A 12,793-nucleotide genomic window follows, 5' to 3' on the forward strand; every position below is an offset into this window, starting at 1 on the left:
CGCCACATTCATAAAGCTTCCCACATTTAGCGGGGAGTTTCTTGGCTCGCGCATTGCATCTGTGATGCTTGCGGCATGAGATAGAGAGCTGTTTGGAACTGTATGGGCAGCACTTATGGGTGGGGGTGCACATACTGTAGTAGGCACGCGCACCGCTTCCATAAAGTCTTCCACTCGCGGCGGGGATGTCTTGGCTACAGTGTTTATGTGTAGGGGTGCGTGCAGTACAGCAGGCACGCGCGCTACATTTATAGTATTTCCCGCTTTTACTGGGGAAGTGTATATAACTGTGGGAACAGTGCTTGTGTGTAGTGGTGCATACATGACAATAGGCACCCGATCTACATTTTTGGGACATCCAGCCTGAACTGGGGAGGTATTTGGCACTGTTTGGACAGTATTGATATGTGGGAATGCGCACTTTAGTGTGGACATGTGAACCCTTAGTGACACAGGCAGAAATGACTCTTTTCATGATTTCTGTGTGTGGCGTAAAAACGGCATTTGATTGCAGGTGAGCAGGTGAGCGAGTTCTTTGACTGGCCCATTGACTGCTGTATAGACATTTCCAGCCGCCTGTAAGGGGACTGGGTAATGTTTTACATGTTTGAGAGAGAGTAGTCCGGCTTTTGCGAGACGCGTACGCTCTCTTTTTCTTGCTATTGCTAGGAAGACTTACGAGGCTCCGGGTTCAGTGTGATCTTGGGCCGAGGACCTCGTTGCTCATGCGGCTTTCTTCGGCCAGCGGAACGCGAGCGGCGTCGAGCGTCCTTTTCAGGTCTGCTCCTTGGCTAGGAGACGGGAGGCGCCGCCCTGGCTCGCTGCTGCTGCTGAGGCGGTTTCTGAGACGAGCTGGAGCGCTTGGGCAGGAAGTGATGCATAGCCTGCGAATCCTTCCGGGCCTCAGTGAAGCGCTCAGCGAATTCTTTCACCGCTGGTCCGAACAGGCCGCTCGGAGTGATAGGCGCGTCAAGGAATGGCGCCTTATCCGCGTCCTTCATCTCCGTTAACGTCAACCACAGATGGCGCTCAAGGACAGTCAAGTTAGCCATGGCCCGGCCGATGGATTGGGCGGTGGCCTTTGTGGCTCGCAGGGCTACGTCCGTGGCGCTGCGCAGGTCCTTGAAAGCCTCAGGTTCAGGTCCAGACTCATCCATGGTGCGGAGAAGTTTGGCCTGATAGACTTGTAAGACCGCCATTGAGTGAAGCGCTGATGCAGCTTGGCCGGTGGCAGCGTATGCGCGACCGGCGAGAGCTGACATGGATCTGCAGGGCTTCGAGGGATGAGAAGCTTTGGCCTTCCATCCAGCGGTGGAGGGTGGGCACAGATGGTTGGCCACGGCCTCCTCGAGGGGCAGAGTTGCCTCATAGCCTCTTTCTCTCGCGCCGTCCACTGAGGAGAGCGAGGAAGAAAAAGAAGGCTTTAGGCGAGCAGAGTGCGGGGCTTTCCATGACTTCGTGAGTTCGTCGTGGACTTCGGGGAAGAAAGGAGAGGGTCTCTGTCGGGGGGCCTGCCGGCGCCCCTGCAGGAACCACTCGTCCAGCCGGCTGCGGGTGGGTTCTTCTGGAGAAGACCAGTCGAGCCCGAGATCTTCCACGGCCTTGGACAGGATACTGGACGATCTCAGAGTCCATGCTGGTGCCCGCTGCGTGTCCGCTGATGTCGATGGCGCTGGGTCGAACGAGCCCGGCCAGTCGTCGGATGCAGCGTTGATAGAAAAGCTGTCATCCTTTTCATCGCCGTCCCCTGACGTGCCAAACGAGACGAGACCCACCGCTCTGCTGGAGGGGTACAGGTCCGCTGCGTGAAATGGACTAGCGGCGGGAGATCTCTGGTAGCGGTGACGCGACGTGGGGACTGGGCCGGCGTGACGTCACCAAAGTCTACGTGCTCCGGCAGCCTCTGTGAGCGGCGCTTTTCTTGCGCTGCTCGAACAGAGGTGGCGGCACGGTGGAAGCAGGCTCGCTTTGCGCTAAAGCGGCAAAGCGAGCGCCATCCGGCGAGGCCCAGGGAGTCGCATTCGGGGCATCCGCCCTGAATGAGTGCAGCTTCTGCGTGGTCCGGTCCCAGGCAGCGAGTGCAAATGACGTGCCGATCTCCGTCAGGAAGAGGGCCTCTGCACGAGGCACAGGCTGAAGGCATTTGAAACAACACCTTGAAAAATTGCTCTTTTACTTTAACAAGCGTCGCGGGGGTGAGCGCTTGCAGTAAAGGATATGCGATGTGCGCCGGATGGCATAGCAGAAGGCTTCGAAGGCGGCTGAAGGCGCCGGCGTCCTCTAAGCAGTCCTGCTGTAGGCTTTTCGACGGCGAAAGACTCCAACAATCCGGAGGATCCAGCGAAGAGAAGGTGTTCGCTGAAGAAGATTAAATCTAAAGGAACTCGTATGACGGGGTGCCCATTATATAGCCTGGCTATGCTAATTTCGGCGGGCTCTGAGCGCGCGAACGCGAGGCGCGCCCCCATTGGTCGCGTGTTCAGAGTCGCCCCGTCATTGGTTCGAGCAGTTGCCGCAGCACAGCCAATGACCGAGCTGCCTCGCTCATTACGGTCTGCTGTGCAGCTGCAATGCGTTTTACATAAAGACTTCAATATTTCTCGAGAAACTGAGTTTTCCCATAGCGTAAGCTACTTACGCAATAGGAGAGACCTCTCGATAGGGAACGATGTTTTTGCCTGCCGTGTCTGGCCTTAATATAAACACACACTTAGTATTATTTTGGACAAAGTTTTGCACATTTCACTTCAATGTACACTGAAGCATGCGTCGTGAATTAGCAATGTGGAAATGGTGGTTTGTTACTGCAGTAATATCACGTTCAGTGCTATAAATCTCTCCGTTCCAGAATATTTGGTTCATAACATCAATCTTTGATTCAGATGTTTGTGCAACCGTGCCCTGAAGATTGAACAAAAGTCTGGGTAGGCCTAAGTTTAAAAAAAAAAGTAAGTAGGAATTAGGAAAATATGTGAGAAGTGAGATCAAAATTACCTTGCTTGCTTCTTTCCGCCATTTCACCTCAGTGCGAGAAAAAAAATGCATCGCTTCTTCTGTACGGAAAACGAGCAATTTTAATTGGTCGTCAATTCACTGTGAGTCTGTGTATCGTAGCAACGAGCACAAGACTGTGCTGTTATGAATCCAGTGGGAAAATAGATCTCGTGTATTGTTTATATATTTCGTGTGTGTATGTCTCTATGTGATAGAATTATTATTTGATGCAAATAATTCTTGCCGGATCAGCCAAACTATATCAGATGGCGGCTCAATTTGGCTTACGAAATTATTGGCTGGCGGCGGCTGAAATTCTAAATGGCGCAAATGGCGGTGCCTGGCAGCGGCTTCGGGGTCTATTAAGAACCCTGTAGGACCGGGCCTGTTTTAAATAAATGTATTTTAGGTACAACCTTGCTACTCATAAATGTAGTTAAGCGAATGTATTTTTAGCCAAGCTCCTTTTATTCCATCACTGCTAGTCAGCATAATTTGCTGATAGTACGCAACTGATTGCATTGAACATACCCTCCTGTAATTATTGAAATAATACAGATTCTCATAGGAAAACACTCATTCCCTGACCGGGAATCGAACCCGGGCCGCGGCGGTGAGAGCGCCGAATCCTAACCACTAGACCACCAGGGACTATGTTCACAATCCGTACCCTCTCCAAGCAAAGGCTCTAGGTGGATCTGGAGGTACCAGTTTGAGAGAGAGAGATGCATGTGTGTATGTGAGTGAAAACATTTACTGCATAAAGACAGTAAGTTATAGCAAAATAACTTATAATACACACACGTATAGGAAATGTGGCTTGTTTATCTTGGAGGTTGTGAGGGAACAGGCTTTCTGAATTTACTCTGCAGGAACACTCTGGGAACACACAGACCCTCTTTTTTATTCACTGTTTCTCTTAGCACATACTCGTTCACAGGAGTCTCGACTCCTATCTGTTGGAACAAACTTGCCAGGTATTCTACAAGAACAGGGAGAAAGAAAGAAAATTAATGTAAATAGAGTTTGAAGTAGAGCATTGACTTTTAATGCAGTAACACAGATGATAAAAACACATATATGCTGAACTGACCTCTAGAGAAGAAAAAGGAGCGAGTTCCATCCTGCCTCACATAGAAATTATCCCCCAGTTTGTTGCCTGATTTAAATCTCAGCATGGCATGGTCATACAGTCCATAGTCCCTGAATAGGACAATACCTCCTTGTTTTAATACCTGTTAGTGTAAATAGTAAACATACATACATTACATAACATACATACTTGGAAATTAAGCAGTAATCTTCAGTCAATCTTGAATTTGTTTACCTTAAATATGTTTTCTAGGGCTTGTTGCATCTTGTCAGGATGTATTGCAGACAGAACAAATATAAGTGTGGCTACATCAACTGTATCTGCTTGTATAGTAGCCGGCAGATCATCCTTAGTGAGGTCACACTGAAAAGCAAGGCATTGCTCTGTGCAATATAATGCATTTTGCTGCAAAAATAATGCATATTCATTAAAAGTATAGCTTGCTAAAATGTATTTATTTATTTAATCACCCTCATGCCATCCCAGAGGTGTATGACTTTTTTCTTTTGCTGAACACAAATGAAGATTTTAGATGATCTCAGCTCTGTGGGTCCATAAAATGCAAGTGAATGATGGCCAGAACTTTGAAGGTACAAAAAGCACATAAAGGTAGTATAAATGTAATCCAATCAACGGTGGTTAAATCCAAATCTTCAGAAGCGATACGATAGGTGTGGGTGAGATCCAGATCAATATTTAAGTCCTTTTTTTTTACTATAAATCTCTTCCATTTTCACTTCTTTTGTTTTTGGTGAATCACAATCTTTGTGCATATCACCAACTACTGGACAGGGAGGAGAATATATAGTAAAAAAGGACTTAATATTGATCAGTTTTTAACCCATATATATCATATCACTTCTGAAGATATGGATTTAACCACTCAAATTGTGTGGATTCATTTTATGCTACATTTATGTAATTTTGGTACCTTCAAATTTCTGGCCATCATTCACTTGCATTTTATGGACGCAAGAGCTGAGATCGTCTAAAATCTTCGTTTGTGTTCAACAGAAAAAAGATAGTCATACACCTCTGGGATGGTATGAGGGTGAGAATCGGGTGAGAGAATTTTCATTTTTGGGTGAACTATCCCTTTAATAGAGGCAGAGCTATTGTGAAACAATTGAGCAAATTAATGGAAATCTTGATATCTTTGAGAATGGTTGATGACAGGGTTTAAAAGGATGCACATTTATAGCACCACTTACCTTAACAAACGTATCGGTTACCTAACGTAACCTCGGTTCTCTCTAGATGAGGGAACGAGTATTGCGTAAGCTAGCTTACGCTACGGGAAAGATTCATCTTTTCTGAGATATTGAAGCCAAAAAATTATCCTTAATTTTTGTATCCATTGTCAACGCAGTGCGGCAGCTGCAGACCTTGAGCGGGCTAGCTAGCGAGCTCATAGGTTGCTCTGTGGCAACTGCTGCAGCCTATAGACGAGCTTGGGCGAACTCGCATCCAATGAGAGGCGTCCGCGCACTCACTGCATCAAAGCCTGCCAAAATGGGCGTGACTAGAGTGCATATAAGCGTAGTTCGTAGGCTGGAACCCTGGTTTTCATTGACTGAAGCGAAAAGTCGCCGTGGCGCTGAAGCACGGCCGGCTACGCAATACTCGTTCCCTCATCTAGAGAGAACCGAGGTTACGTTAGGTAACCGATACGTTCTCTTCACGAGAGGTTCTCTCAGTATTGCGTAAGCTAGCTTACGCTCACGGAACCCATTGTCAACGCCGTGCGCGCCAAGCATCCACTGTATGAGCCCCAGGGAATTAAGGGGGACCCGGGAGCCCTTATGAGTGGGGAAATAATATTTGGCCGGCAAGAATGTGGGTCATTGATTGTGTAATACATAAGCAAATAGTGGGAAGGGAACGACAGAGCGCGGTGCCGGTCTGTGTGGAATGTGTCCCATCAGTGCAGCTCACCAGGGGAGCTGTAGCGTATTAAACCGCTAGTAGTTTTGCCTGCAGAGCGGGCACTTCCATATTGTAAAATCTGACAAAGGTGGAGGGGAAGTCCATCCCGCTGCCACACATATGTCGTGAATGGAAATCCCGCTGGACCATGCCCATGAGGATGCCATGCCTCTAGTGGAGTGAGCCCTAATGCCCAACGGGCATGGCAGGTCTTTTGACGCGTATGCAGCAGCAATAGCGTCCACTATCCATCTAGATAGTGTCTGTTTCGAGGCGGCGAGACCTTTGGTGCGCCCTCGAACGAAACGAAAAGCTGCTCGAGCGCCTGAAAGCAGCGGAGCGCGCAGTATACAATCTCAGTGCTCTGACCGGGCAAAGGAGATTGGCGTCGCGTTCGCTATCGGATGCTGGCAGCGCCGATAGGGAAATGACCTGTGCTCTGAAAGGAGTACCGATCACCTTGGGAACATAGCCGTGTCTAGGCTTTAAAATGACCTTGGAGTCACTTGGTCCAAACTCAAGACACGCAGCGCTGACAGACAGCGCGTGAAGGTCTCCCACACGCTTGACTGATGACAGGGCAGTCAGAAAACGGTTTTGAGCTGAAAGGTATTTCAAATCCACGGATTGAAGTGGTTCGAAAGGGGGCTTTCATAGTTTCGAGAACTATAGAAAGATCCCAGATAGGAACCGATGGGGGCGCGGGGTTCATCCTTCTAGCTCCCCTGAGGAAGCGGATGACCAGCTCATTTTTACCCCATGACTGGCCGTGCAGGGGTTCAGCGAACGCCGCAACGGCCGCCACATACACTTTGAGCGTGGATGGGGATCTGCCCTTATCCAGCAGCTCTTGTAGAAATACGAGCAGCGACGACACCCCACATGTCTGCGGGTCCAGGTCTCTGTCGGTGCACCATTTTGAGAACACAGACCATTTTGACGCATAGAGTCTTCTCGTGGAAGGGGCTCTAGCATGTATGATGGTGTTTATTACTCCTTCTGGCAGAGCGACGGGTAGTCGTTGATCACCCACGCATGCAGCCCAGCGCTCTGGGTGGGGATGCCAGATTGTGCCGCGAGCTTGAGAGAGGAGATCTGCTCTCACTGGGATGGGCCACGCGCTGTCAGTGACAGCTGCGTAAGCTCCGGAACCATGTCTGATTCTCCCAACGCGGGGCTATGAGGAGCACCGAGTGACGCTGCTTCCTGATCCTCTGCATTACCTGTGGCAATAGCGAGATGGGAGGGAAGGCGTAAGCGGGCGCCTGGGCCAGTCCTGGGCCAGCTGCTCCTCGCTCGAGAAAAATATTGGGCAGTGAGAGTTCTCTTTGGACGCAAAGAGGTCTATCTCTGCTCTGCCGAATAGGTGCCATAACGCCTGGACTGTTTGAGCGTGCAGGGACCATTCCCTTGGGGGAATATTGTCTCTGGACAGTCTGTCCAGGCCGTCATTCAGGTGGCCTGGCACGTGCGTCGCCCTCAGCGAGCGCAGGTGGCACTGGGACCAACTCAGTATGCGTTTTGTCAGATGGAAGAGGTTCCTGGATCTGACATCGCCCTGACGGTTTAGGTAGGATACCACAGATCTGTTGTCCGAACGGACCAGGACGTGGTGACCCTGAATAACCGGGAGAAAGCGCACGAGCGCGTACGCTTACGCAATACGAGAGAACCTCTAATAAGAGAACGCAACAGCTCGTGGGGAGAAGTCACAGGCATAGATAAAAATGTTGAGGTCCTCTTCCAACAGAGGGAAAATGCTGTTCCCAACTCCACAGCCAGCCTCCAGCAACACCAAGTTCTGTCCTTCGGACTGAACAAAATAAATAAAAAAATAGATGAAGGATAAATGCAATAATCTATACAGACTCCAGCATGTTGTATTACAGCAAATGCATACAAGATATTTTACCTCTCTGCAGTTTTTCAGTTCATCAAACTCTCGGGTGGTCCAATGTCTGTCTTTGAAAAAGTTGGTTGTATTCCTTTTATAAAACAAGTCCCAGTTTTTCTGAGCTTCTGTTTCGAGTTTCAGCTGCTTGAATTCTGACATTAATACCCTGTCATTCTTCAGTTTCTCCATCTCTTCTGGTGTCAGTGTCCTTTCACTCGGATCCGAAAACTGATTGGGAAAACCAGGGCTGGAATCAACAGAGTCCAACTCACCGGCCACTGACATGCTTGTTTGAGCTCCTAATCGTTATGATTTAAACTAAGAAAACAAGTTAAAACAGGGTGCTGTTCAAAATATCAGACCATAAAAGTTACAACATGTTATATTTCTTAAAACTAAGCATCTCGATGATAAAACGCACGTAATTAATTTGTCAACTGACTAAATGTACCTAATCGTCTTTCGAGGCAAGCGAGCTAACTAATCAAGAGTAAAAACATTCGCGAAAATATTTTTTCCTGCTAAACATAAAGTCTCATACTTCGAGAGCATCGCATGTTTCCATCTAGGTCTGTCTTGTTCGCGGGAATGTTTTTGTGGTTAAGGATGAACTTGATAACAATAATCGCCGCCTACTGACTGGAGGATACGCGCCTGGGACCTGCTGCACTACCCGTGCTTAAAGGGATAGTTCACCCAAAAATTAATATTCTCATATCATTAACCCATACTAATGCCATCCCAGATTAACACAAAAAAAGATTTTTAGAAGAATATCTCTGCCCTGTAGTTCCTTTGAATGTAAGTAAATTGTGGCCAGACCTTTAAGTTCCAAAAATCACATAAATGCAGCAAAAAAGTGATCCATACGACTCTAGTGGTTTAATTTATTTCTTGTGAAGCGATTAAATCACTTTGGATGAGAAACAGACCAATATTTAAATCTAATTTAAAAATTTTTACCAAAAATTCTCATCAATGCCCAGTAGATTGCGATGTGAACGAATAATGCGAATCACTAAAAACAAAAGAAGAAGAATGTTTAAGTGAAGGTGAAAGTGGAGATTTATTGTAAAAAAAAAAAAAAGGACTTTAATGTTGATCTGTTTCTCACCCACATCTATTATATCCAGGGTTGGGGAGTAACGGAATAAATGTAACGGGATTAAGCATTTAAAATATAAAATGTAAGTAGGCCTAACAGTATTCCACTACAGTTACAATTTAAATAATTGGTAATTAGAATAGTTACATTCAAAAAGTATTTTAATTACTGAAGAGATTACTTTGCATTTTATTGTTATTTGTTTCATTTAATATATAGTCCTTTCAGATGGAAAACGTTTATATATATAAATGATGTGATCCAAAGTGCATTTGAACAGCAGTGAAACATTTTCTTACGATGTGGTACATTCATACGAGCAGACAGAGAAGTAAGTTTGAAGTAAGTTTGGAGCACAAGAAATAGAAATAAACCTTGAGTAAATTGTCAGCGTTACACTAAGCTAAAATGCTATTTCTAGCCATTTTACATGCACATGTTACAAGGCACGATCATATTTTTTTATCAAGAAAATTCACATTGGATCATCATTACTATTTTCTAGTAAGAACTTTGATATTAGGGCAACATTTTTATTCTTGATGCTAATTTCTGTATTGTTTTCCTGTACAAATATCTACAAATCATTTTTGGGTATAACTAGACCAAATAAATAAATAAAAGATCTAATAAAAAACATTCATGATAAATCAACCCGTGTGTAATAGTTTGCTATGGTTGTTTGAGGGTACTTGGCACCCTCAAGAACCCTGTAGGACCGGGCCTGTTTTAAATAAATGTCATACATCTCGAGGGCCCCAGAAGTTTTCCGAGGCCCCCAGTGTGCCCCGCTCCCATTGGTTGATAACCACTGCAATAGGCTATACAGTATGTTATAATCCTTTGCTCCTTAAAAGCTATTTGATTTAAAATCTAGCGAAGCCACAACCTACTCATAAATGTAGTTAAGCGAATGTATTTTTAGCCAAGCTCCTTTTATTCCATCACTGCTAGTCAGCATAATTTTCTGATAGTACGCAACTGATTGCATTGATCATACCCTCTTGTAATTATTGAAATAATACAGATTCTCATAGAAAAACACTCGTTCCCTGACCGGTAATCGAACCCGGGCCGCGGCGGTGAGAGCGCCGAATCCTAACCACTAGACCACCAGGGACATTATTTAAATGTTGTGATCTGTATTTGATAGACTAGTACATGCTCTGAAAGTACATTTTACTGATGTCCAAAAGTTTGGAATAATGTACAGATTTAGCTGTTTTGGAAGGAAATTTGTACTTTAATTCACCAAAGTTACATTCAACTGATCACAAAGTATAGTCAGGACATTACTGATGTAAAAAACAGCACCATCACTATTTGAAATAAGTCCCATTTCCAGCAGCCATCACTCCAACACCTTATCCTTGAGTAATCATACTAAATTGCAAAATTGGTACTACAAAATCACTGGCCATTATATCAAACACAGTTGAACTCTATTTGGTTCATTAAATGAAGCTTAACGATGTATTTGTGTTTGTTTTTGAGTTGCCACAGTATGCGATAGACTGGCATGCCATACGGTCAATATTAGGTCAAAAATTGCAAAAAAGAAACAGCTTTCTCTAGTAACTCATCAGTCAATCGTTGTTTTGAGGAATGAAGGCTATACAATGCTTGAAATTGCCCAAAAAAATGAATGAATGAAGATTTCATAAGGTGTACACTACAGTCTTCAAAGACAAAGGACAACTGGCTCTAACAAGCACAGGGGACACATTTGTTTTATTCTCAGAACATTATCAACCTGTTTACACGCTCATGGGTCATGATGTGAGTCTCATCAATGTTTGGCACCCCATTCAGCACACAACTGAATAAAACAGGCTGCATGACACTGATAAATGATTACTGCCAGCGTAACATTCACATACAGGTATGAGGCACTTCAGCATTTTACAAATAACACAAAGAACACACTCTCTCTCTTGGATTTACTCGCCTGTCCCCTCCACATGCAAATGATGAGATCTATTGGGATTTTATTAAAGATCATCACTGAAAAGGTTTGCAGACTAAACAGCACACAGTATAATGTATGGGCATGGAGTGATTGCATCACACTGTTCTTTGAGCATACTATTGAGCACTTTCAGTTTTGTTTCCGAAGAGGAGAGAGAGCGCGCACTAGCATGCATTGATATACTGCATAAATTAAGTATGATGAAATATTTCCTATTTGTGCAAGTATAAATCTCTGATTGGGGTGTTGCATACATTATTTGGCAACCCTGAGCACATTTAAAGCTTGGATGGATGCGTGATTGGTCCCAAATCCAGATAAATAAAAGATCTAATAAAAAACATTCATGATAAATCAACCCGTGTGTAATAGTTTGCTATGGTCGTTTGAGGGTACTTGGCACCCTCAAGAACCCTGTAGGACCGGGCCTGTTTTAAATAAATGTAATACATCTCGAGGGCCCCTTGGAAGTTTTCCGAGGCCCCCAGTGTGCCCCGCTCCCATTGGTTGATAACCACTGCAATAGGCTACAGTATAGTAGTATACAGTATGTTATGATCCTTTGCTCCTGAAAAGCTATTTGATTTAAATACTAGCAAATCTACCACCTTGCTACTCATAAATGTAGTAAAGTGAATGTATTTTTAGCCAAGCTCAAGCCCATCACTGCCCATGACTAATTTCTGATAGTAAGCAACTGATTGCATTGAACATGACCTATAATTATTGAAATAATACAGGTTCTCATAGGAAAACACTCGTTCCCTGACCGGGAATCGAACCCGGGCCGCGGCGGTGAGAGCGCCGAATCCTAACCACTAGACCACCAGGGACATTGCTAACATGCTGTGATCTGCAATATACAGACTAAATAACTAACGCTCTTTTAACATTTGACCCCATTCTAGAGTCAAGAACTTTTAATAAAACAACTGAAAACAAATGTTTTATTTTATTCTGAGAGAGAAAACATTTACTGCATAAAATGACAATAAGTTATAGCAAAATAACTTATAATACACACGTATAGGAAATGTGTCTTTTTTTTATCTTGGAGGTTGAGAGGGAACAGGCTTTCTAAACGTACTCTGCAGGAACACTCCCAAAGCTAGAATAGTTTTTGTGGTTAAGGACGAACTTGATAACAATAATCGCCGCCTACTGACTGGAGGATGCTGCACCACCCGTGCTTAAAGGGATAGTTCACACAAAAATGAAAATTCTCACATCATTAACCCATACTAATGCCATCCCAGATGAGTATGACTTTCTTCCTTCTGTTAAACACAAATTAAGATTTTTAGAAGAATATCTCTGCCCTGTAGTTCCTTTGAATGTAAGTAAATTGTGGCCAGACCTTTAAGTTCCAAAAACCACATAAATGCAGCAAAAAAGTGATCCATACGACTCTAGTGGTTTAATTTATTTCTTGTGAAGCGATTAAATCACGTTGGATGAGAAACAGACCAATATTTAAATCTAATTTAAACATTTTTACCAAAAATTCTCATCAATGCTGAGTAGATGGCGATGTGAACGAATAATGCGAATCACTAAAACAAAAGAAGAAGAATGTTTAAGTGAAGGTGAAAGTGGAGATTTATTGTAAAAAAGGACTTTAATGTTGATCTGTTTCACATCCACATCTATTATATCCAGGGTTGGGGAGTAACAGAATACATGTAACGGGATTACGCATTTAAAATATAAAATATAAGTAACTGTATTCCACTACAGTTACAATTTAAATAATTGGTAATTAGAATAGTTACATTCAAAAAGTATTTTAATTACTGAAGAGATTACTTTGCA

The 12,793-nt window shown here is 44.3% G+C and overlaps 1 protein-coding gene and 3 non-coding genes across 4 annotated transcripts; all 4 read right to left on the minus strand.

Annotated features, from left to right (window-relative positions):
• Positions 1-3,573: 3,573 nt before the first annotated feature.
• trnae-cuc (transfer RNA glutamic acid (anticodon CUC)) lies at positions 3,574-3,645 on the minus strand. Its single transcript has one exon. It is a non-coding gene; the product is annotated as a tRNA-Glu (tRNA).
• A 173-nt stretch (positions 3,646-3,818) lies between these two features.
• Positions 3,819-8,192, minus strand: mettl6 (methyltransferase 6, methylcytidine). Its single transcript, XM_052144322.1, has 4 exons — positions 7,926-8,192; positions 4,322-4,492; positions 4,088-4,229; positions 3,819-3,976 (listed from the first exon to the last, which is right to left on the minus strand). Exons 1-4 carry the CDS (start codon positions 8,190-8,192, stop codon positions 3,819-3,821), a joined length of 738 nt encoding a protein of 245 aa, XP_052000282.1.
• Positions 8,193-10,060: 1,868 nt separating this feature from the next.
• trnae-cuc (transfer RNA glutamic acid (anticodon CUC)) lies at positions 10,061-10,132 on the minus strand. Its single transcript has one exon. It is a non-coding gene; the product is annotated as a tRNA-Glu (tRNA).
• A 1,610-nt stretch (positions 10,133-11,742) lies between these two features.
• On the minus strand, positions 11,743-11,814 carry trnae-cuc (transfer RNA glutamic acid (anticodon CUC)). The gene has a single exon. It is a non-coding gene; the product is annotated as a tRNA-Glu (tRNA).
• Positions 11,815-12,793: the final 979 nt, after the last annotated feature.

Source organism: Xyrauchen texanus, chromosome 15, assembly GCF_025860055.1.
Source record: "Xyrauchen texanus isolate HMW12.3.18 chromosome 15, RBS_HiC_50CHRs, whole genome shotgun sequence".
In the NCBI taxonomy this organism is placed as follows: Eukaryota; Metazoa; Chordata; class Actinopteri; order Cypriniformes; family Catostomidae; genus Xyrauchen; species Xyrauchen texanus.